Here is a 26,658-nt window from a genome sequence, read left to right on the forward strand (position 1 = left end):
CACATTGTCTGAGGTGAATTTGTACCTCCTCATAGGCTATCAAAGTCAAACTTCAGTAACCTAATTGGGGAAAAATAAATGGACACTATTTACTATTGCTTGCAACTAAAATAAAAATGGATACTCATTTTTACTTTTTAAAAGTCCCACAGAAAGACACAGCATATACGACAGATGTGGTCAAGGGAACTAAGGGTAGCTTTGCAGTTGTAGTAAACATTTTTTGATGTGAAAATGAATAATGTCATTTCTTCATATGCTGGTAATAGAGTTTTCCACTCAAAATGTCTAATTTTTTATTCTTTTTCCAAGTCCATTGTATGAAAGTGTCATGAAAATTTTCCAAAAGAGCTGCAGAGCTTAAGCCTCATCCATTCAGAACTTACATGTGACAGAATATGTCATTTCTAAGCACAGCCCAGTTACTTTCCAATATTGGATAAAGTTTATAAAAAGACTTTAAGGCTCCCTTAGAAAATACTGCAGCTATCTCTGGTCATTTTAATTGGTTCCCCAATAAAAAAAATTAAAACAGCTTTGCCTTTACTTTTTTTCCTCTTGTACTAGTAAATAATATCCATTGCCTTTTTCTCTTTAACCTCACCTTTTGAATTCTTGACCCTAAGATATAATTTCAGCAATCACATTTTTGGCTTCTGCTAGAACAGGTTCATTTTAGTAAATAAAGCATGTAAATGGAGAGGGTATATTCTTATTACATTCAAGAGGAAAGAGGGAAAAGTTCCTACAGCCTTGAATGTTATACGCTTTTCTCTTTATTTCAACTTGGTGGTAATAAAGATGGCATCTTATTTTGCACAGTCATACCTCACTATCTACAGGAGCATTACTGTTCAAGATGGATGATTCAGATCATTGTATGATTTGGAGCTTTTTCTTTGCTTTACATCTCTGGACCCACAGAGTATGTTGCCTGAGATTTTGACTTTGAATGATTACAAAAATTAAATGCAATTTGAATTTATTAAGAGTAAGATTTTAAAGGGAACAAAATCTTAAACTAGTATTTTTCCCAAACTTACTTCAAACCACTTACCTTCCTTGATACCATCATTCACCCAGCTGTTCAGGCAAGAAATCTGGGAGTCATCCTGAATGATGTCTTTTTTTTTTTTTTTTTTTTTTTTTTTTTTGAGATGGAGTCTTGCTCTGTTGCCCAGCCTGGAGTGCAACGGCACGATCTTGGCTCACTACAACCTTGCCTCCTGCCTCCCAGGTTCAAGCAATTCTCCTATCTCAGCCTTCTGAGTAGCTGGGATTACAGGCATATGCCACCACGCCCGGCTAATTTTTTGTATTGTTAGCAGAGATGGGGTTTCACCATGTTGGTCAGGATTGTCTTGAACTCCTGACCTATGATCTGCCCTCCTTGGCCTCCCAAAGTTCTGGGATTACAGGCGTGAGCCACCATGCCCAGCATCCCAACTTATTTATTAAGTGAACCATGAATTCTCTATAGTTTTATTAATAGTAATTAGTGCTTTAGATTAAAACTTGTTTGATTCTTGAGGACTTTTTGTTATATTTTAAAATTTAGAGTATACAAAAACAAACCTCTTAAAATGAACAGTTGACTCTCAAATGATTCACAGCTGAAATATTTTTCTTCCTTCAATTGCAGATTATTTCTCAGGTGTTCTGGCTGCACTCTTGTGATACTAATATCACCAATCCCAAACTGGAAGATGCAATGAAGGAATTCTGCAACCTCTCTCTTTCAGAGAGATCCCGGCAGTCTTACCTCATCGGACTCACTCTTCTGCACTACTTAGACATTTACAACTTCACATACAAGGCAAGTTGCTGTCGGTTAAATATGTTTCTATTCATAGTTTATATAAGAATATTTCATTATACATGTATGTTCACTGCTACTATGAGGGATGAGATCCATTTATCCAGGTTTTGGCATTATTTTAAAGCTAAACACAACTTAAGAGATCATATAGTGCAATTTTGCACGTTTTATAGATGTGGAAACAAATATTATTGCCTTTCTAATTCTTGGTTTGTGTATCAGAGACCAATAATCAAATTTAATACATACTATTATTGTGAAATACAAATGTTGTATTTCAAAAGTGCTAAATGCAAATGTTGCAATTATTTTAAAATAATTGGGTTAAAAAGCCTCAGAAAAAGGGTTTTCTTAATTAAAAATAGAATTTGTTTCAGTGTTCTAAAAAAAATTTCATGTTTCCTTCATCAATTTAGATAGAGGCTACCATTACATATCCAGAAGAAAAAACGAATGGTCATTATTAGGGCTTAGCAAAATCAGCAATGACTTCATCTTGCAATATGCAGATGCTTTGTGAGTACTTATTTAAGAAATAACTGAAAAAATATATAAACATAGGAAAAGTAAGCACCCGTGTTCACCCAAATTTAACCTGGGTCAAAAATATTTACATTTTCTTAAAAACACTGAAGAATTGTCCTTCTCTGTAGTAAGAACAACCAAAAGGAAATAGCTGACGTATTTTTGAGACATTATAGCCAAAGGGACAAAAATGTTTTGGACTAATTACAAGTAATCCTGTTTTGAGTTATTATCGTCTCAAACCTATATTTCTGCAATGGTCTCCTAGCCAGAGCCCCTGCTTCCACACCTATCCTCTACCCCCATCCCTACCATCTTGCAAGCAGCCTGAGTCATCCTCTTAAAACTTAAAGTCACATTATATCACCCTTCTGCTCCAAACTTTCCAGTGGATCTCCATTTGATTCGAGTAAATCCCCAAATCTTACAAGGGCCTCATGATCTGCACAACTATTCCTCATCAGTAAAATCTCATTTTCTACTTGGCTACTTTCCGGACCCTGGCTCCAGGGTTGCTGTGTAACACAACTCTAGAGACAACCCTTCACATGAGTTGCAAGGATATTGTTTTTTTTTTTTTTTGTCTTTGCTTTACATTGACCTCAGTAAGGTCTATCCTGACTACCCTATTTAAAATGCAACCAATGGTGCCTACAGTGCTCTCAAATCCCCTTTTCCTATTCTGGTTTCTGTTTTACTTCCAGCTAACTATATATTTTATTTAATTTTCATTTTTAAACTATTTTTTTTTTTCTTTTTGAGACAGAGTCTCTCTCTGTCACCCAGGCTGGAGTGCAGTGATGCCATCTTGGTTCATTGCAGGCTCCATCTCCTGGGTTCAGGTGAATCTTGTGCCTCAGCCTCCCGAGTAGCTGGGATTACAGATGCATGCTACCACACCCGGCTAATTTTCATATTTTCAGTAGGGACAGGATTTTACCATGTTGGCCAGGCTGGTCTTGAGCTCCTGACCTCAAGTGATCTTCCCACCTTGGCCTCCCAAAGTGCTGGGATTGCAGGTGTGAGCCACCGTGACTGGCCCATTTTTAAAATGTATTTGCTGTCTACCTCCACTAGTATGTTAGTTCCACAAGGGCCTCTTTGTTCACTGAAATATTTTAATGCAAAGAACAGTGCCTGGCCCATAGGGAAATGCAGCAAATACCCATTAACTCAACCAATGGTTATTTTACATAAACTGTAACCTGTAATACATATGACATGAGATTATTATTATTTCACCTAAAATTTTAACTTTAATTTTATAATGCCTCTACAGAGCAGATATCAAACTAAATATCTGTTGTTGAGTCTAGCCATTAAACATGGGCATACCCATTTATTTCACGTTAATGTGGAAATGCCTAGAATTTTGGCATTAGAATAGAATTGGCAATAGAATAGAATAGACTTGGCAATAGAAAATAGAAAAAAAATGTTGGTTCTAATTTTTAAAATATGACTGGAATTAGCAGCTGTGCTGTTGAGGTAACTGTATCTTCATGAATGAGAGCTGTGCACTGTAGGAGATATGAACACAAAGCTATCTCTCCAACTGAATCTTGTGTTCATAATCTTGGTCTTTGACTTCCTTGGAAATGTCTGGAGTTTTTTCTCCTCAGGGACCTAAAACAGCTTTGCCCCTCTGCCCATGCCCTTCCTCTTCTTGTTCATCCAATGGTATGTTCTTTCTCATTCTTTGAGATTATGCTTTGGAAAGGTCTTCTTTGTTTTCCTAGCTAAACACTCCCTACCTTCTCATATCCCCCAGCCTTTGGTTCATTGACTTGTTTGATATCTGTTCCTCCTAATAGGTCAAAGTTCCCTGAGTACCGAGATGGTGCCAGCTTGAGCACCACTGCATAGCCATCACTTCTCCCAGTGATGGGAACACAGCAGGCATTTAATTAATGTTTCCTGAATAAATGAAATAAGAGGATAAAAAATTACATTAATATTTTAAGACATTTTCAGTGTTTCTTCCAGTAGCACATAAGCATTATGGGATTAAAATCACTTAGCCTGATAAATCGTGTAAGCCTTTTGACAGTTTTATTTTAATTTTTAGGTGCATATTATATGATTTTTGAGCAATAGTATACATGAAGAAATACGTAATTGACATTTGCCTTTATGACTTCTAAAATCATCTATTTTTGCAACTTTATTGAGACATTGTTTATATACCATAAAATCACTCATTTTAAGTATATAACTCAACGATTTTTTAGTAAATATATGATTTTGTGCAACTATTACCACAATCTAATTTTAGGACATTTCCATTATCCCCAAAAGAAACTTCAAGGCTATTTACAGTTACCTCTCATTTCAATCTCTAGCCCAGGCAACTTCTAATCTATTTTCTGTCTCTGTAAATTTGCCTTTTTATTTATATTTATTTATTTTCTGAGACAGAATTTCACTCTTGTTGCCCAGGCTGGAGTGCAATGGTGCACTCTTGGCTCACCACAACCTCTGCCTCCCAGGTTCAAGCGACTTTCCTGACTCAGCCTCCTGAGCAGCCTGGTATTTCAGGCATGTGCCACCATACCTGGCTAATTTTTTGTATTTTTAATAGAGACAGGGTTTCTCCATGTTGGTTAGGCTGGTCTCGAACCCCTGACCTCAGATGATCCACCCACCTCAGCCTCCCAAAGTGCTGGGATTACAGGCATGAGCCACTGCACCTGGTCAGATTTGCCTTTTTAAAAAGATATAAGTTGAATCATGAAGTATGTGGTCTTACTGTCTGGATTATTTCACTTAATATAATGTGTTTTAGTTTCATACATGTATATGTATCGCTATTTCATTTCCTTTTATTGCCAAATAGTATTCCATTTTAAGAATATATACTTTGTTTATCCATTCACCTGGATTGTTTTCACTTTTTGGCTATCGTGAATAATGCTGCCATAAACATTCACATACAAATCTTTGTGTGGACATAGGTTTTCACTTATCTTAGGTAAACACCCGGCAATGGAACTGTTAGGTTGAGTGGCAAATTTACATTTAACTATTTAATAAACTTCAAACTTTCCAAAGTGGCTGTACCTTCTTACAATCTTACCAACAATCTCTGAGGGTTCCAGTTTTTCCACGTAAGTCATTTATTTTTATTCTGTTTCTATTAGGTGTTTTTCCCAAGGAAACATCAAAAGCCAGTAGAAAAGATGATGGAGCTCTTCATAAGGCTAAGACAGATTCTCAGTCAGATGGCTTCCAGCACACATCCGCTGCTAGACAAAATGAGATCCCTGAAACAAATGCATCTGCCCAGAAGTGTTCCATTAACACAGGTAGAAAAGTCACCCAGTAATGTTCTTGCTGAAAAATTTCTTCTGTCATATTGAGTAGTTATAATATAGTCAAGCTTCAATTGTAGTACATTGAAAAAAAATCACCTACGAGGAAACTCTTCTACCCTAGCAACAATTTTTGCCACTTTAATTAGTGAAGTTTATTGTTTTGCATTTACATTTAGGATACACATATAAAAGGAATTATGGAAACTATAAGGATACTCTAAGTATATCAGGTTCTCTTTCTCTCTTGTTTTCAGTAGCATCTAAAGCTCATATAGTGTCAATAAATTGTGAATTTTTGTCTCACAGGCAATGTACAGAAACAACCGAATTAACACACCCCAAGGATCATTTAGCACCATCTCGCAAGCATTATGTTCTCAAGGAATTACCACTGAATATTTAACTGCCATGCTGCCCTCTTCCCAGAGGCCAAAAGGCAATCACACCAAGGATTTTTTGACTTATAAATTAAGTAAAGAGCAAATTGCTTCAAAATATGGAATTCCCATAAATACCAGTGAGTATAATTTAAAATAAGTATGACAATTGTTCTTAAAGACGATAAGAATATTGTCTATTCTTAGTTTTTAATGATAAATGAAGTATTAATTTTTCCACAAGAATAAAAATAGAAAATATTTATACAGCACTTACCACATGTCAAGAATGTTATATACATTAACTCATTACATTAGTACAGGGAAATGAAGTACAAGGAGGGTAAGTAACCTGGCCAGTGTCACTCAACTTGGAAGTGCCTGAGCTGTCATTTGAACCCAGGTCCTCTGCTACAAAGCGTATCCTCTTCACCACAGTGCTACACTTAGATTTTGTCAGTCATCACTGAGCCTTCTAGACAATATAAAACTTGCCTTAAATCTGTTTGGCTTGATACTTTTTCTCTAACTCTCTAGAATTAGAATTTTTATCACACATGGCAGAGCTGCACAACTGCAGCAGAACCATAAATGTTTAGTGGCACATCAAAACTATTTACTTGATCTATAAACTTGGAGATGCAAAATGTGATCAGAGAGCTCTTTCAAATAATATATGGGTGTTTAGTATAGCAATTGGATTCACTTATTCATCTTTTTATTCATTCACCAAACATTTATTGAACAGCTCTTATGTATCTGGTACTATGCCAGTGGTCGGTTTTTGTGTATTTTTTTCAAAAAGTAAATGCTGGTGAAATGGATCTGTTAGCAATTCTGAAATGTGGCTTTCATGTTTTCTATCTCCTCTTGGCAAAATGCCATCACTTATTCTGGGCTTGCTTATTGGGTTAAACTTTCCCACCTAAAAAAGATTTGTTGCTTTCTTACTTTGACACCAGATGCCTCACATCTGTTAATAATAGAGGAAGTATTAGGGCATGTATTTTTGGATGTGATAAGAATAATCTGTGTCAATTTGCCATGAGGAAATAGATTTGAAATACATCTATTAAATGGTTTTATTTCACTTTTTCCTTCCAGCACCATTTTGCTTCTCCCTTTATAAAGACATCATTAACATGCCTGCTGGACCTGTGATTTGGGCCTTCTTGAAACCTATGTTGTTGGGAAGAATTTTGTATGCACCATATAACCCAGTCACAAAGGCAATAATGGAAAAGGTTTGACCATTATAACTCAGTTTCTATTTTGAGTATTAAGACGACTTTTAAAGTAGTCAACTTCTGAATTTACTTTAGCTGTCTGATTTCTTTATATCTTGCCTACTATTATTATCCTTGGCTTTCTGAAACTGTTAGTAAAGTTCTCAGCTTTGGCCCTGGATATGTGCAAGCAGTATAGTTTGGGTGGGAGCCCTTTGAAGAGAAATGAACCATGGTAACACTTGAGAATGAGGTTAGTTGAAGCAGGACCTCAGATTTTCCATTTATCTCAAAAAGCAGAAAAGTTCTCTACAACTGGTGTCCAACTTTCAAAGTATGTAAAAATTATTGTACTAGAAAAAGTAATATTGAATATTATATAACTAGTTGGAACAAAAAAAAAAAATCCCTGAAGTATAGATTCTTGGCTTCATATTTAGTTGTACAATTTAGTTGTACAATTTAATGTTTCATTTGTATAGAAGATAGATGTTGAGTAAGACAACATTGTTAATAGTAACTATACTTATCATCTATTTCATGTAACCATAGTAGTATTTCCCTCTCACTTATAAAGTTGGCTTTAATTATTTGAATTATAAATGTAGTACTTTTAAAATGATAGAGCTAAAGTAAAAGAAAAATCTCTGTTTCACCATTACTTGGCCATTAAACTATAATTATATGAATATAATATTATTTTATGTTCTACATAATAATAGACAGAGATCATTATTATCAAAGAACATTCAATTTGATCTCTGTCCATTTTTATAAAAGTTGTGATTTAATACCTTATTTGCTTTACTGACTATACATTTCTATGTAGTTTTGCATAAATTAAGTTATATATGAACTTTGTTTTTCAGTCTGAATGAACATTTATTTGTTGATTTTTATTTTTAACTTTTAAGTTCAGGGGTTCAAGTGCAGGTTTGTTACACTGGTAAACTGTGTGTCATGGGGGTTTGTTGTACAGATTATTTTAATCACCCAGGTATTAAGCCTAGTACCCATTAGTTATTTTTCCTGATTCTCTTCCTCCTCCCGCTCTCCACCTTCTGAAATGCCCTACTGGGTGTTGTTCCCCTCTCCGTGTTCATGTGTTCTTATCATTTAACTCCCACCTATAAGTGAGAGCATGTGGTTTTTTGTTTTCTATTCCTGTGTTAGTTTGTCAAGGATAATGGCCTCCAGCGCCAACTATGTCTCTACAAAGGACAGGCTTTCATTCTCTTTTATGGCTGCCTGGTATTCCTTGGTGTACATGTACCACATTTTCTTTATCCAGTCTATCATTGATAGGCATATAGGTTGATTCAGTGTCTTTGCTGTTGTGAATAGTGTTACAATGAACAGTTGCATGTATCTTTATAACAGAATGACTTATATTCCCTTGGGTATATACTCAGTAATGGGATTGCTGGGTCAAATGGTATTTCTGTCTGTAGGTCTTTGAGGAATAGCTACACTGTCTTCTATAATAGCGGAACTAATTTACACTCCCACCAACAGTGTAAAAGTGTTTCTTTTTCTCCACAACCTCACCAGCATATGAGCTTAGGTTTTAAGTGTGGTCTTTTTTCCCCCATTTCGTGCCTGGTTCTCACCTCCCCTTTTGCTCTTCTCTTGATCCTATTCTTCCTTTCATATAAGCTAATGTATGCTAGCATTCATATATGCATCTTCCTATAATTTATTCCATTACTCTAATCCTCCAAAGATTATTATACCACATATACATTCATATGCAGAGTTCTTTGGTCTTTGCATTATTAAAATGATATTGTATTTTAATCCTTTTCTCTATATAGCTTTTCTCATACAAGAATACATTGTGGAAATTTTTCCAACTCAGTAGGTATAATTTAATTCATTCTTTTTAAAGATTGCAAACTTTTTTCATAACACAGAATTTACTCATCCAATCCTCAGGTATTGGGCATTAATTTGTTTTCAGTGTGTGTGTTTTTTTATTTGTTTCCAGTGGTGTTTTTTCTTTGTTTGTTTGTTTTTGCTAATGTAAACAATGTGGCAACAAATATTCTTGTGAATATGGTTTTATGTAGCAGTATTTTTATTTGAGTAAGATGAATGTTCAAATTGAGGGACTGAAGGATATTGTATCTTATTTTAATAGCCATTGTCAAATTACTTTCCAAACAGCTGTAACATATCTATTCTCATCAGCAATACATAAGAATATCCTTCTGCTGTCTTTGAACTTGGATGTTTCTTTCGTGGTAAAGTTGAGTGTATTGTTGGTAAAAATGAAAAACTAGTAAGAACTCCAAAAGCCATGCTTTCATTTTGGCTGTAAACTCACTCTGGACATGAATCAAACCCGGAATTTTCCAGGATTTTTATACATTGAACTTGACCCTATAAAAGCTGTCATTTGAAACTTTTGACCATGTGGGAAATTTCTGACATTTTTTTTTTTCTAACTTCATGTTTTAGAACTGTCTTTTGATTTATGTAACAAAACAACCTTAAAATACCTTGTTGAAATATAGACAAAATACTAACAAATCATATCTCCTTCATTTCTTTGTCATTAAGTCCAATGTAACTCTGAGGCAGCTGGCGGAATTAAGAGAAAAATCTCAAGAGTGGATGGATAAGTCACCGCTTTTCATGAATTCCTTCCATCTGTTAAACCAGGCGATTCCAATGCTTCAGGTATGAGATGGTTCTGTTCATTCAACTTAGTAGGAATTCAAATTATTTGAGATTTGAATTGCCTTCATAATGTGAATGAGAAGAGAGTAACTTTCCATATTCAACAGATTAAATTGCCTATCTTCCAGAGAGAGGGTCTATGACAGGGTAACAGATCTGTCATTCACGTTCGTAATTAGCTAACTTCACCTCTGGTACTGCAGCCCCTGTTTCTGTAATTCCGAGAAAAGACATCTTACAAGTTGATCTAGAGACATAACTAGTGATATAAATTAGTTTTTCAAAAGTAAAATGCTACAAAAAATACTTTTTGTTGATTTCTCTCCTTTAAATTGCTCTCTTTTGCTATCTTAACTGAACCAGAATTCCTAAAATACCAATATGCTAGAGAACATTAAACTTGGGGAATTCCATGACAGAAACTTATGATATATGTGTTAATAAATTCCAAATTCATTTTAACATGTTATACACAAGATATTGTTGTTAAAGTATTTATCTAAATTTACATTTAAGGCCACATAAGGAAGTAAAAGTTATAACTGGAAAAAGTGCTCTAGGCTGGGTGCAGTGGCTCACGCCCGTAATCCCAGCACTTTGGGAGGCCAACGCAGCTGGGTCACCTGAGGTCAGGAGTTCGAGACCAGCCTGGACAACATGGTGAAACCCTGCCTCTACTAAAAATACAAAAATTAGCCGGGCATGGTGGCAGGTGCCTATAATCTCAGCTACTCGGGAGGCTGAGGCAGGAGAATTGCTAGAACCAGGGAGAGACAGAGGTTGCAGTGAGCCAAGATTGTACCATTGCACTCCAGCTCAGGTGGCAACAGCAAAACTCCATCTCAAAAAAAAAAAAAAAAAAAGAAAAATCCTCTACAAAATTGGCTCCTTGAAAATTTAGTCCATACAGTCCTAATGTTCTCTTTAGTTTAGGTTAAAGATTTGACAATGCAACTCAAATACAGTGCACATTGTTTGAAAAGTATTATTTGCATTTTCTTTTTCTTGAGACTAAGTCTTACTCTGTTGCCCGGGCTAGAGGGCAGTGGCATGATCTCGGCTCACTGCAACTGCTGCCTCCCAAGTTCAAGTGATTTTCCTGCCTCAGCCTCCTGAGTAGCTGGGACTACAGGTGTGCGCCACCACTACTGGCTAATTATTATTATTGTTTTTTGTATTTTTAGTAGAGATGGGTTTCGCCATGTTAGCCAGGCTGGTCTCAAACTCCTGACCTCAGGCGATCCACCTGCCTCAGCCTCCTAAAGTGCTGAGATTACAGGCGTGAGCCACTGCACCTGGTCAATTTGCAATTCTTTTAAGAGGCAGGAATTTCTGGGCGGGCACAGCCACGGTGGCTCATGCCTATAATCCCAGCACTTTGGGAGGCAGAGGTGGGCAGATCACCTGAGGTCAGGAGTTTGAGACCAGTCTAACCAACATGGAGAAACCCCATCTCTACTAAAAATACAAAATTAGCCAAGCGTGGTGGTGCATGCCTGTAATCCCGGCTACTCAGGAGGGTGAGGCAGATGAATCACTTGAATCCGGGAGGTGGAGGTTGTGGTGAGCCACAATCATGCCTTTGCACTCCAGCCAGGGCAACAAGAGCAAAACTTGGTCTCAAAAAAAAAAAAAAAAAAAAGAGGCAGGAATTTCTGAAGATGATGCAAATAATGTGGGGAAGTGTTCCAATCACAGAGTTATTGACAACTGAAGATGGAGCAGTGGAATTAGCCCAGTAATCAGTTGGAGAAAAGAAAATTGGCAGGAATGGTGACAGCCTAGGAGCTTCAAGAGACTGGCTTGCATATCAAAGAGAGGCCCTTGGGAAATTAATGGAGCCCTAGAATACTTTGGGGAAAATAGTGCCCTTTCTTATGATCTATGTTTAGGAAGTTAAACTTAGAATGAAGGATATTGTATGATATGACTTGGTCAGAAAAATTATACCCCAAAGGTGCTTTTATTTAGTCTTTGTTTTGACTAACAATTGATGCATAGTTATAATTACAACCCAAATTTTATCATAAATGATACATTTCTAAAATAGATATTTAATGTTTCATAAATATAAACTTTTTATCAAATGTCTTCCCCACAATTTCCTATTAACTTTTGGTTCTAATTCTAAGCATGTTCATTTTAAGTGGTCTTTTCTAGTGAGTCTCAGATAGCAAAGGCTACTTAGATAGTACTTCATGACAAATATATTATCCCAAACAATACATTGCTATTTTCTCCTAAGACTTTCTTTTCTGTGAAGAGAAAAAAAAGCCACATATTATTTTGTTAAGAAAAGTTTTGTTAGTTAAAGTGGTGAATTAATAGGACATGTTCTATATATAATAGTTTAAAGTACAGTAATTTGTTAGAATCTCCAGGATCGTGTTCATAAAGGGATCATGATCTAATGGAAGGGTCTTCATTCTGTCCAGAAAAAAATAAATTATTTTCAATTATTGAGGAAAAGCTTAATATTATAAATACGCACAGAATTTGAAATGTTAAGCTTTTGGCACAAGAACTGGCTTTGCTCGTGTGAACCCTTAGGTGAATGACTTAAAATACATGAGATTTTATGGATCTCTAAAATTAGTATATTGGTAATGACAGACTTGTGAAGATCACATGCGTGGAAGCATTTGGTGTTTTGTTATCTTTTAAATTTTTATATATTTGATACAAGGGCAATTTTGCTACATACATGGATTGGTATTGATCAAATCAGGGTTTTTAGCATATCCATCATCACCCAAATAATGTACATTGTATCTATTTTAGATGTCATATGATTAATTATAAAAGGAGTGATAGGAGAATTGAAATAGGATTTAATGGACTGTCTCCAGATTGCAACTAAACAGTACTTTCTTTGTTAGTAATGCTCTGATACAGATTTTCCATGATGCAGAAGCTAATTCCTGATAAACAGATCTTAAAGGACTGTTATCACAGCATGTCATTATATGAGTTAGCCATCAGTCAAGTCTACCTGCCCCTGGTTGCTCTTAGAACCCTCAGCAGCTATGGATTTAGCAAACTAATTCTATTATATATGTGCTCGAATAATACGTGATTTTTTTTATTGTAATTGGGCTCTGGGGTACATGTGCACATCCTGCATCCTGTAGGATTGTTGCATAGGTATATACATGCCATGGTGGTTTGCTGTCTCCGTCCCCCCACCACCATTGCCTACATCAGGCATTTCTCCAGGTGTTATCCCTCTCTCTCCTCCCCACCCCCGATGTTGTGCCCCCCTCCCCTCCACCCCTACACCTAGCCCTGTGAGTGTTGTTCCCTTCCCTGTTCCCAAGTGTTCTCATTGTTCATCACCCGTCTATGAGTGAAAACATGAGGTGTTTGCTTTTCTGTTCTTGTGTCAGTTTGCTGAGAATGATGATTTCCAGGTTCATCCATGTCCCTACAAAGGACACGAACTCATCATTTCTTACAGCTGCATAGTATTCCATGGTGTATATGTGCCACATTTTCCCTGTCCAGTCTATCATCGATGGGCATTTGGGTTGGTTCCAGGTCTTTGCTATTGTAAACAGCACTGCAATGAACATACGTGTGCATGTGTCTTTATGATAGAACAATTTATAATCCTTTGGGTATATATGCAGTAATGGGATTGCTGGGTCAAATGGAATTTCTATTTCAAGATCCTTGAGGAATCGCCACACTGTCTTCCACAATGGTTGAACTAATTTACACTCCCACCAACAGTGTAAAAGTGTTCCTAGTTTCTCTGCATCCTCTCCAGCATCTGTTGTCTCCAGATTTTTTAATGAGCGCCATTCTAACTGGCATGACATGGTATCTCAATATGGTTTTGATTTGCATTTCTCTAATGACCAGTGATGATAAGTATTTTTCATATGTTTCTTGGCCGCATATTTGTCTTCTTTTGAAAAGTGTCTGTACATATCCTTCGCCCACTTTTGAATGGGTTTGTTTGTTTTTTTCTTGTAAATCTGTTTTAGTTCTTTGTAGATTCTGGATATTAGCCCTTTGTCTGATGCGTAGATTGTGAAAATTTTTTCCCATTCTATTGGTTGCAGGTTTACTCTAATGATTGTTTCTTTTGCTGTGCAGAAGCTCTTAAGTTTAATTAGGTCCCATTTGTCTATTTTGGCTTTTGTTGCCAATGCTTTTGGTGTTTTAGTCATAAAGTCCTTGCCTGTGCCTATGTCCTGAATGGTTTTGCCTAGGTTTTCTTCTAGGATTTTTATGGTGTTAGGTTTTACATTTAAATCTTTAATCCATCTGGAGTTACTTTTTGTATAAAGTGTAAGGAAGGGGTCTAGTTTCAGCTTCCTGCATGTGGCTAGCCAGTTTTCCCAACACCATTTATTAAACAGGGAATCCTTTCCCCATTTCTTGTTTTTGTGAGGTTTGTCAAAGATCAGATGGTTGTAGATGTGTGGCGTTGCCTCTGAGGTCTCTCTTCTGTTCCATTGGTCTATATCTCTATTTTGATACCAGTACCATGCTGTTTTGATTACTGTAGCCTTGTAGTATAGTTTGAAGTCAGGTAGTGTGATGCCTCCAGCTTTGTTCTTCTTGCTTAGGATTGTCTTGGCTATGCAGGCTCTCTTTTGGTTGCATATGAAGTTTAAGGTGGTTTTTTCCAGTTCTGTGAAGAAGGTCAATGGTAGCTTGATGGGGATAGCATTGAATCTATAAATTACTTTGGGCAGTGTGGCCATTTTCACAATATTGATTCTTCCTAACCATGAGCATGGAATGTTTTTCCATCTGTTTGTGTCCTCTCTTATTTCCTTGATCAGTGGTTTGTAGTTCTCCTTGAAGAGATCTTTTACCTCCTTTGTTAGTTATATTCCTAGGTATTTTATTCTCTTTGTAGCAATTGTAAATGGGAGTTCGCTCATGATTTGGCTCTCTGTTTGTCTGTTATTGGTGTATACGAATGCTTGTGATTTCCGCACATTGATTTTGTATCCTGAGAATTTGCCAAAGTTGCTTATCAGCTTAAGGAGGTTTTGGGCTAAGTCAATGGAGTCTTCTAAATATACAATCATGTTGTCTGCAAATAGGGACAATTTGACTTCTTCTTTTCCTAATTGAATGACTTTATTTCTTTTTCTTGCCTAATTGCTCTGGATAGAACTTCCAATACTATATTGAATAGGAGTGGTGAGAGAGGGCATCCTTGTCTAATGCCAGTTTTTAAAGGGAATGCTTCTAATTTTTGCCCATTCAGTATGATATTGGCTGTGGGTTTGTCATAAATAGCTTTTATTGTTTTGAGATACATTCTATCGATATCTAGTTTATTGAGAATTTTTAGCATAAAGGGCTGTTAAATTTTGTCAAAGGCCTTCTCTGCATCTATTGAGATAATCATGAGGTTTTTTGTCTTTGGTTCTGTTTATGTGGTGAATTACGTTTATAGATTTGTATATGCTGAACCAGGCTTGCATCTCTGGTATGAAGCCTACTTGATCGTGGTAGATAAGCTTTTTGATGTGCTGTTGGATTCGGTTTGCCAATATTTTATTGAAGATTTTTGCATCATATTCATCATGGATATTGGCCTGTAGTTTTCTTTTTCAGTTGTGTCTCTGCCAGATTTTGTATCAGGATGATGTTGGTCTCATAGAAAGAGTTAGGCAGGATTCCCTCTTTTTATATTGTTTGGAATTTATCCATTTCTTCCAGATTCCCTGGTTTATGTGCATAGAGTTGTTTGTAGTAATCTCTGATGATGGTTTGTATTTCCGAGGAATCGGTGGTGATCTCCCCTTTATTGTTTTTTATTGCATCGATTCGATTATTCTCTCTTTTCTTTTTTATTAGTCTAGTTAGCAGTCTGTCTATGTCGTTGATCTTTTCAAAAAAACAGCTCCTGGATTTATTGATTTTTCGAAGGTTTTTTTTGTGTCTCTATCTCCTTCAGTTCTGCTCTGATCTTAGTTATTTCTTGTCTTCTGCTTGCTTTTGAGTTTTTTTGATCTTGCTTCTCTAGCTCTTCCAATTTTGATGATAGCGTATCGATTTTAAATCTTTCCTTGTTTCTCACGTGGGCATTTATTGCTATAAATTTCCCACTAGACACTGCTTTAAATGTGTCCCATAGGATCTGGTACGTTGTATCTTCATTCTCGTTGGTTTCAAAGAACGTTTTTATTTCTGCCTTCATTTCATTGTTTATCTAGTCAACATTCAAGAGCCAGTTGTTCAGTTTCCATGAAGTTGTGCAGTTTTGAGTTCTTTTCTTAATCCTGAGTTCTAATTTGATTGCGCTGTGGTCTGAGAGACTGTTTGTTATGATTTCCGTTCTTTTGCATTGGCTGAGGAGTGATTTACTTCCAATTATGTGGTCAATTTTGGAGTAAGTGCAATGTGGTGCTGAGAAGAATGTGTATTCTGTGGATTTAGGGTGGAGTCTTCTGTAAATGTCTATTAGGTCCGCTTTGTCCAAATCTGCGTTCAAGTCCTGGATACCCTTGTTGACTTTCTGTCTCATTGATCTGTCCAATATTGTCAGTGGAGTGTTAAAGTCTCCCACTATTATTGTGCAGGAGTCTAAGTCTCTTTGTAGGTCTTTTAAGAACTTGCTTTATGTATCTGGGTGCTCCTGCATTGGATGGATAAATATTTAGGATAGTTAGCTCTTCTTGTTGCATTGATCTTTTTTACCATTATATAATACCCTTCTTTGTCTCTTTTGATCTTTGTTGGCTTAAAGTCTGTTTTATCAGAGACTAGGATTGCTAACTCTGCTTTTTTTTTTTTGCTCTCCATATGCTTGGTAAATCTTCTTCCATCCCTTTATTTTGAGTCTATTTGAGTCTTTGCATGTGAGATAGGCCTCCTGAATATAGCACACTGATGGGTCTTGACTTTTTAACTAGTTTGCCAGTCTGTGTCTTTGGATTGGGGCGTTCAGGCCATTTACATTCAATGTTAATATTGTTATGTTTGAATTTGATCCTGCCATTTTGTTGCTGGCTGGCTGTTTTGCCCATTAATTGATGTGGCCCCTTAATTTCGTCGTTATTCTTTACCATTTGGTATGTTTTTGCGGTGGCCAGTACTGGTTATTCCTTTCCCTGTTTAGTGCTTCCTTCAGTAGTTCCTGAAAGGCAGGTCTTATAGCGATGAAATCTCTCAGCAATTGCTTGTCTGTAAAGGATTTTATTTCTCCTTCACTTATGAAGCTTAGTTTGGCCGGATATGAAATTCTGGGTTGAAAGTTCTTTTTTTTAAGGATGTTGAATATTGGCCCCCACTCCCTTCTAGCTTGCAGGGTTTCTGCTGAGAGATCTGCTGTGAGTCTGATAGGCTTTCCTTTGTGGGTGACTCAACTTTTCTCTCTGGCTACCCTTAGGATTTTTTCCTTCATTTAAACCCTGGTGAATCTGACACTATGTGCCTTGGGGTTGCTCTTCTTGAAGAGTATCTTTGGGGTGTTCTCTGTATTTCCTGGACTTGAATGTTGACCTGCTTTATTAGGTTGGGAAAGTTCTCTTGGATAATATCTTGAAGAGTGTTTTCCAACTTGGATTCATTCTCCCCGTCACATTCAGATACGCTGATCAAGCGTAGATTAGGTTTTTGCACACAATCCCATAGTTCTTGGAGGCTTTGTTCATTTCTTTTCACTCTTTTTTCTCTAATCTTGCCTTCTCATTTTATTTCATTAATTTGATCTCCTATCTCTGATATCCTTTCTTCTGCTTGATCGATTTGGCTGTTGAAACTTGTGTATGCCTCGCAAAGTTCTCGTGCTGTGTTTTTCAGCTCCATCAAGTCGTTTATGTTCTTCTCTAAGCTGGTTATTCTAGTTTGCATTTCGTCTAACCTTCTTTCAAGGTTCTTAGTTTCTTTGCATTGGGTTAGAACATGGTCTTTTAACTCAGAGAAGTTTGTTATTACCCACCTTCTGAAGCCTGCTTCTGTCAATTCATCAGATTCATTCTCTGTCTTTTTTTGTTCCCTTGATGAGGAGTTGTGATCCCTGGGAGGAGAAGAGGTGTTCTGTTCTTTGGTGGTTTCATCCTTTTTGTGCTGTTTTTTCCCCATCTTTGTGAATTTATCTCCCTTTAAGGTGATTTCAGGAGGAGTATCTGAGCTGACATTTTCTTTCTATTGAGGTTGGAGCTGTATCTTTTTTGGCCTGTAGAGGGCGTTGCTGGGCTCTCTCGGGTTCAGTCAGGTTGCTGGGTGGGTGGCCCATCCCTGGAGTTTGTTTGCAGCTGAGATTGGCCCCGCCTTCCCAATGGCGTCTCTCCCAGAGCTCAATCTTCCTGGTTGGGGTCAAGCTGGTGTATTTGCTGCCAACCTCTCTAGCAAGAGCTTCAGTTTATCTTCTGTGGAGGTGGGGCCTGCCAGGCTTTATGGTCTGTTTTCCTGCTTTCAGCTCTGCCTCCTTCTGTGGGACAGTAAGTCCCGCTGGCGTTAGTCCAAACTCTGCCCAGTTCCCTGCAACAGCGTGCAGGTCCTGCAGAAGCGGCTGCTCAGATTTGCATGACTACCCAAGGCGCCCCACAGTCTGGCAGCGCTTTTGTGGACTCTGGGTTGCAGGAGGGATGAGGCAAGCACAGGATCCGAAACGGAGCACCCAGGGGGTTAAGTTCCCCGACCCTCCTAGCCGGCTGCATGTTTCAGATGGAAACGCGCCCCTCCCGTCTTGATTTGTCCCCCTGGGCAGCTCTCACCTTGCGGCTCCTTCCTGGGCCCAATTCCAGTGCCCTATCAGTCCCACAGAAAAGAACTCCGCACCTTGTTTGGAACCGTGAAGTCCTCCAGCCCTCTGCGTCTCATTCGCTGGGAGCTGCATTGGGGCGCTGGTTTCTCTCGGCCATCTTGGCACCCCCCCCCCAATAAGTGATTCTTATTCATCCCCATGACAATAAAATAAAAGACAATAAAACAAAAGCCCTAGTAAGAAGGACATGATAATATGGTGTACCAAACTGGGCTCTAAAAGGACAATCAAGCCTCACTTACATAAAAACCAGGCCATGAATTTACACATATGATGAAAAACATTAACTGAGTTGAAATCTCTCCTTCAGTTTTTCCCTTAGACTTTATTAATTGTGTGTCCTTGGGAGAACTTACATAGCTTCTTTAGCCCTAGCTTCGTCATCTATTAACTAGAAGTAATAATAGCACTTACCTCAAGGTGTTGTAAACAAACAGAGAAAATCAAGTTAAACTCTATAAGACGGTGCCCAGCACATGGTATTATAAGTGCTCAACAAATATTAGCTGAGTACTCCTAGATTGGTAGAAGTTATGTCTTCTGAGAACTTGACAAATAGCTATAAAGCCCTTTATATTTTAAAGCAATTATGTTTTTCTTTTAATTGTTCATCTTTCCATTGATAAAAATTTAAAGTTTTATCATCAATTTATTCTTTTATATTCACGTAGTTGCACTTATGACAGTATGAAAATAATACTATAGTAATTGAAATTGACTTTTCTGATGTGATGAGGCATTCTTACCTACTTCACTGAAAGTTTTCCTGGAACGGGAACAGGCGAGGTGCTTGCTAAAAGCTTCAGGCTAGGAAGTAGTAGAAGTGAATACAAATCAGTTGTAATGTCATATTCCATGCAGACATCATGATTTTTGAGAGTTGTTTTTGTTTCAAGTGAAGTAAGTTCAACCATGAATCACAACATCTTTTGTAGCATACGTTAAAAAGGAATAATATAGCTACAAGGAAAAATTCTTATAAATTGAATATCATTTCCTAATGATAACTGTGGTCACATCTGGCCACTTGGGCATGCTGACCAATTTGTATCGATAGACAAGCAAAGCCCAGCCTGTCAAGTCAGTACCAACCCCCAATCTTCTCTTTTCTTCTCAAGAATTTCTTGTGAGCCTTTGCAAAACAGTGCACTGATAATGCCCAGTCGTGGTTACTGCATTTTACTGTGGTTGTTATTAGAGAGACAATGTCAAACATGTCTTTTTCTTATATTGAAACTGATTTTTAATTATTATTTGTTAGAATACTCTAAGGAACCCTTTTGTGCAAGTTTTTGTAAAATTCTCCGTGGGACTTGATGCTGTTGAGCTATTGAAACAGATTGATGAACTTGGTAAGTCCAAATTCACAAAGCTTTTATTCATGAGTCATTTCTGAAATATATATATTAAAAAAGTTGTTCCATAGGATAACATTTTTCCCTTTTCTTCTGTATTTAATGTCTAGCTAGTTATTCAAAGAAAAATGAGACCCTGGATATATCCCCCCCATCTTCTTCCCAGTTGTACAATTATAAGTAGTCATGATTATTTGGACACTCAGTGTCTGTAGTTAGTTTCAATAATTATAATGTAGGCTGGGCTTGGTGGCTCATGCCTGTAATCCCAGGACTTTGGGAGGCAGAGGCAGGCAGATCACTTGAAGTCAGGAGTTCAAGATCAGCCTGACCAACATGATGAAACCCCGGCTCTACTAAAAATACAAAAATTAGCTGGGCATGGTGGCAAATGCCTGTAATCCAGCTACTCGGGAGGCTGAGGCAGGAGAATTCTTTGAACCAGGGAAGTGGAGGTTGCCGTGGGCCGATATCACCCAACTGCACTCCTGCCTGGGTGACAGGAGTGAAACCCTTTCTCAAAGAAAAAATTGTTGTTATTATTGTAATGTAATATAAATGCAGCTTTTTTTTCTTCAATCATAGGTAGGCTGTTAGAAGTAAGGGAACACTTTGCTTTAGTGACTTGATGAAAAACAAGTCCTTAAGAACAAGGGAAAATGATATTATTTATTTCTGGCTACATTTAACATTTTTATCTCCAGCGGTCTCAGTATCACTTGTCTAACCCAGAATGTAATTGAAAGAGACACAGAGTTAGCAAAAGCAAGAAAAACGCAATAGGGAGACTCAACAGAAAATAAACTGAAATCAGTATTCAAGGTTGGGTCCTCCTCACATGGTCATTTAAGAGGAAGAGGCTGCAGAAGATCAAAGGAAGCTGTCTAAACTTCTGCATTCCCTCCGCCACGTCCCCACCTTCAACCTAAGGGATGCAAGACATCTAATTCAGACTGTGTCTGATTCACTGTTGCTATGCAACCATGGGTATGAGAAACGGATTGAGAGCATCAGAATTTGGCAGTAGCAGAGCAAATGCCCTTCCTCCTCCCTGGCACTGCTGGGATGTAAATGATTTAGGTTCTAAACCAGTGGGGAAGAATTATGCCTATATTTGTGTCATATATGATTGTACACATATTATGATAACCCAGCTTGATTAAATAAAGGTATTAGTGGATTTATTCTCTAAAAGTATCATTTGGGCAAGGAACTATTTGATTAGCATATCAGGGCTAAACTGCAAAGTTCTTATATAAATTTTGTCATTTCTAACTTCTGAACTAGGAAGTGAGGCTTAGCATTTAAAATAATAAGATCAAAATGAATGTAGCATTGAGACTCTATATTTGTATAATTAGATATGTAACAGTATTGAAGAGGTTATATAGTTCGAATTCGGTGGACACCGACACCTTGAAGTGTTTTTATGATCCTGTCTACCAGAATTTCTAAAAAATTCTTTGGTGTTGTGTTGATTTCCAATGGCCGCTGGAGGCCACTGTTCAACCACAGTTTACCCCTCCCCCACCAACATCTACATCAAGTAAAACATTTCACTTTAAATTCTAATGAGAAATGCATTTAAGAAGTTGCCTTCTGTGAGAAATTGAGTCCTATTTTGGACGGTGTAAGAGACACGTCTGGGTTCTGTGAGGAGGGATTTATGGTATTCACAGCCTTCTCAGTATTCATGATGATCAAGTCAGTAAAAATTTAATTGGCCAAATGATTTGTTAACTTGCAATTTCATATTTACCCTTTGTCCCGGTTGATTTCCTCACAAAGAATCATAAAATTGAAGAGAAATTAAATCCTCTTTATACCAGAGTAATTACCTAAAATAAAGTCTTGATCATTTTGTCAGATTAATACAGATATCAAAAGTAGTAACTCGTGTAAGATTTTAAGTCAAACAATATTAGAAACTTGCAACTCTGTGGCATATATTTTCAGGTATCTTAAATGTTTCTGTATCACAGCGTATGTAATAATATGGTTTATTTGTCCTATGTACTCTACATAGACTTTCCTTTGTTTCAATTTGTGCATTCACATTCTGTGTACAAAACAGGCACTTCTGTTTACTTATAACTCGCATCTCTGGTTTATAGTTTTTGTCCAAACTACATGTAGATAGGTTTTTAAAATTTATTCATCTTAGTATAGTAACAGAATATACTTTTAAATTATCCTGTATCTTTCTTAGAATCTAGGTTTACCGTATTTGTAACTAGTTCATCTCTTCAATGAATATTGCATAACAACCCATTTTCTTTGGTATAGAATACTAGATATTTTAAAATTCTGCAGCCTTTCATTATTTATAATCTAGTTCAGTGTTTACGAAAAAAATCAGTATTTCATCTAATTACTACCAGAATCAAGACCATGATATGTTTTTTTGTCTCTCTTGCTTTGTCTCTTTAGACATTCTAAGGCTGAAATTAGAGAACAATATTGACATCATTGATCAGCTTAACACACTGTCTTCTCTGACAGTAAATATTTCCTCTTGTGTATTATATGACCGTATTCAGGCAGCAAAAACCATAGACGAAATGGAGAGAGAGGCTAAAAGGCTCTACAAAAGTAATGAACTCTTTGGAAGTAAGTGCTGTTCTATTACGGTTTGAGTTTCCCTTTGTACTAAAATTGGCCAAATTCTATCCTCTTGTCTTTCATGCAGACCTCAGAAAAGTAGTGTGGGGGTCATTAGGTCCTCTGATGTCCTTGGAAAGGAGAACCTTTCATGTAGGCAACCAACTATATTCTCTGTCTAATTTTGTTGGTGTATTTAAAATTAAGATTGAAAAGGATTACATAGTTACACAGTGAAGTCGAGTCCATCCTCATAATCAGTCAAGATTATTTATCTAAAAGTGTTTTTATTTTATTAAGTGGGTTAGAGTGATGCATTTAATCTACTTAGTTGGTGATTATATTCTTAAACTCCAGCTTTGAGTCTCTGAGGTTGACACCTCCAATTAACCATGTTTTCTGTAAATTAAGAGCCTGAACCTACTGTCACATTACTAAGTCGATTGACTGTTTGGCTGTCCCCTCTATGTACTCTCCAAACAATGAATAATGTCAACCATAAAATAACCTTTCTGCTGTTGTTGCCATTTTATTTTTAGGTGTTATTTTTAAGGTTCCTTCTAACAGAAGCTGGCACAGAGGCTATGACTCTGAAAATGTTTTTCTTCCTCCTGTCGTAAAATATACCATCCGCATGAGTCTCAAGACTGCACAGACCACAAGAAGCCTAAGAACCAAGATTTGGGCCCCAGGGCCACACAATTCTCCATCACACAACCAGATCTATGGCAGGGCTTTTATTTATTTACAGGATAGTATTGAAAGAGCAATCATTGAATTGCAAACTGGAAGGAACTCCCAGGAAATAGCAGTACAGGTTCAAGCAATTCCTTATCCCTGCTTCATGAAAGACAAGTAAGTGTGTGCACTTTCAGCCTTTTTAATGATCAACAACTTTTCTGAGAACGCACTTCAGTCAGTTCATTCAGATGTGTTCGATGAAAGGAATAACATTCACCAAACCTTTGTAATATGCTTGTTTTGAGAAAGGGTTCACAACATAGGGCATGGCTTCATTATAACTGCTCACCATTACCAAAATGATAAAGTGTTTACCAAATGATTTATGTTTCTTTTGTCATAAGAATCCTTAGCTCTCCAAAGATTCTGGCCCTAAAATTGGGAGAACTGGATTCTAGACCTGAGTACATGGCTACATGATTTCGACGTTACTCACTGTCTACTGGGCTTACCTCCCTCTGGTCAAATGAAAGAGATGAACAAGACAATCTTAAAATTCCTTCCAACTCCCAAATTGGACTAAAAACAAATCTGAGGCCGGGTATGGTGGCTCATGCCTGTAATCCTAGCACTTTGGGAGGCCAAGACGAGCAGATCACAAGGTCAAGAGATCAAAACCATCCTGGCCAACATGGTGAAACCCCATCTCTACTAAAAATACAAAAATTGGCTGGGTGTGGTGGCACACGCCTGTAGTCCCAGCTACTCAGGAGGCTGAGTCAGGAGAATCGCTTGAACCCAGGAGGCAGAGGTTGCAGCGAGCCAAGATTGCACCACTGCACTCCAGCCTGGAGACAAGCGTGAGACTCTGTCTCAAAAACATAAAAAAAAAGAATCTGAGCACATGATCAATTTTAAGGAAACAAATTCATAAAAGAAATGTTGAACATATTTTGATCAACTCTTTGAGATAAATATCATGCTACCTGAAATTTTCAGGTACTATCAGTTCATTTTGCTAGAAAACCTCTATATCTAAAATGGTTTTTCTAGATGAATAAAAAAGTAACAATAATGCTTTTAGACAATTCAATTTGAATGTTCGAGAAATCTGCCAGTTGGGTAGCGCTGAATGCTTCCTTCACTCTGTAGATAGTTAAAATAAAATAAAATAAAATAAAATAAAATAAGCCTAGAGGATTAAGTTTTCAAAGCTCACCCTCCTATATAAAAGCTTGAGGCTGGCTGGGCGCGGTGGCTCAAGCCTGTATCCCAGCACTTTGGGAGGCCGAGGCGGGTGGATCATGAGGTCAAGAGATCGAGACCATCCTGGTCAACATGGTGAAACCCCGTCTTTACTAATACAAAAAATTAGCTGGGCATGGTGGCGCGTGCCTGTAATCCCAGCTACCCAGGAGGCTGAGGCAGGAGAATTGCCTGAACCCAGGAGGTGGAGGTTGCGGTGAGCCGAGATCGTGCCATTGCACTCCAGCCTGGGTAATGAGAGCGAAACTCTGTCTCAAAAAAAAAAAAAAAAAAAAAAAAAAAAAGCTTGAGGCTGAATACTACTTTAAAGAATTGAATATGCTATTCGACCCAGTTATTTATTGAAGTTTATATAGAATTCAAATGGTATTGGCTTTTTCTTTTCTCTTTTTTCTTTTTTTCAATGCTTCTGTCTTCCTTGGCTCTTCAGGAGTTATAAATGAGATGAGGTAATGTAACCCAGTGCAACAGTAGCATGGGGAAACAGGTAAGACGTCCATCAAGTAGACTGTCAAGGTTAGCTGGCTGTCGTGGAGGCTGCTGTGGCGGGAACTTTGCTGGCTGAACTACGTGTGAACTGCAATGGCTTGCATAAGTTATAAAGATCTGTGGGGTCAATTAAGTTAAAATTCTTATTCATTTACCTGCTCATGTGTTCCCCTTATACATTTTGGTACCTAGGATGTTGGGTACCTGGATGTTTCTTTAAAGAATAAGTGCAGTCTGTATTCTTTATGGGAATATGATCATAATGCCTCTCCATACATATAAACTGTTGCATATAAAGTGATTTCACATGTATTATTTCATTTGTTTCACCCAACAACCTCATAAGGTAAATAGGAGCAGGAATTATGTTCCATACTTTCCAGATGAAAAAACTGAAATCCAGAAAGGTTAATTAACTTGCCCAGGGTAATATAACTGGTACTACAATGGTCCTTCTGTTTATAAGACCAGCATTTCTGCTTTATACTAGACCAAACCTAAAATACACAACCACTGCAAGAAACATTACAGGGGATTTGTTGTTAATGAATGAAGGTCTTTGCCTAGTTCTAGATCCAGAAACAACTTCAAGGTTGGACCTGAACCAAAACAAAGTTCATTCAAGAAGTATTCTTTAAACACCTACCCCATGCCACATAGTTTCCCAAGAAACAAACAAACAAAAAATTGAATATGGCCTCAACTCCCACTGCTCCCTCACCAAAAAACACCTCATTACACTTCTGTATGCTAAAGTGATAATGAATGATAGTGATCTCATGCTTCATTAATATTAACATTTTTCTTGGGGTACTTAGAGGTAATATTTAGCCTTGTAGATTAAAAAAGAAAATCACCTTGGGACCTTTCTCCAAGTGAAAGCTTTAGTAGAGCCCAACATACAAAACAGAGTAACTTAGAATCTCTCATTAATATCTATTGCCTTTGCCTCAGCCCAAATAAGGGCAAAAATTGACCAAAGCACAGCTCCTAAGGTGTGGTCCCAGGACCAGCAGCATCAGTATCACCTGGGAAGTTGTTTAAAATGCAAATAGATGGTCCCACCCAGACATAATAAATCAGAAGCTTATGGGTGGGGCCCAGAAATTTGCGTTTCAGTAATCTTTTCGGGTACTTTGAGAACCACTGCAATTTAACTTTCAGGCATCATGAGCAGGACACAGAGGAATACATCTGGGGCTTGAGGAGGTCTTCCAGTGATTCTCTAGTGTAGCACATCATCAAAACAGCCATTTCTGTACCATATATATGGTATAGAACTTTGAGGAATCCAAGTTCTTTGTCTGCATTTAAAAATCAAAAGCTTTGGGCTGGGCACAGTGATTGATGCCTATAATCCCAGAACTTTGGGAGACCGAGGCAGGTGGATTACTTGAGCCCAACTGTTCAAGACAAGCCTGGACAACATGGTAAAACCCTATCTTTATTTTTAAAAAAATCAAATGCTTTGGATTTTATTTCATTTTGGGAAATTTAGTTTCATAATAACTATGAGCTTCCTAAGACTAGATATAAATACAGTAATTTTGGAAGATACAGCTTTTAGTTAGGTAAACCAATCA

The 26,658-nt window shown here is 37.4% G+C and overlaps 1 protein-coding gene across 1 annotated transcript in view; it reads left to right on the forward strand.

Moving 5' to 3' along the window:
* ABCA12 (ATP binding cassette subfamily A member 12) overlaps positions 1-26,658 on the forward strand; it is a 210,021-nt gene that overhangs the window by 119,048 nt on the left and 64,315 nt on the right. Inside the window, exons 15-22 of the mRNA XM_064372813.1 lie at positions 1,643-1,816; positions 5,485-5,649; positions 5,965-6,175; positions 7,140-7,279; positions 9,824-9,943; positions 19,945-20,035; positions 22,469-22,648; positions 23,179-23,494. Of these exons, the coding sequence (XP_064228883.1) occupies positions 1,643-1,816; positions 5,485-5,649; positions 5,965-6,175; positions 7,140-7,279; positions 9,824-9,943; positions 19,945-20,035; positions 22,469-22,648; positions 23,179-23,494 (1,397 nt within the window). The remainder of the gene's footprint in view (positions 1-1,642; positions 1,817-5,484; positions 5,650-5,964; positions 6,176-7,139; positions 7,280-9,823; positions 9,944-19,944; positions 20,036-22,468; positions 22,649-23,178; positions 23,495-26,658) is intronic.

Source organism: Aotus nancymaae, unplaced genomic scaffold (genome assembly GCF_030222135.1).
Source record: "Aotus nancymaae isolate 86718 unplaced genomic scaffold, 86718_ANA_hifiasm-v0.15.2.pri h1tg000008l, whole genome shotgun sequence".
Lineage (NCBI taxonomy): Eukaryota > Metazoa > Chordata > Mammalia > Primates > Aotidae > Aotus > Aotus nancymaae.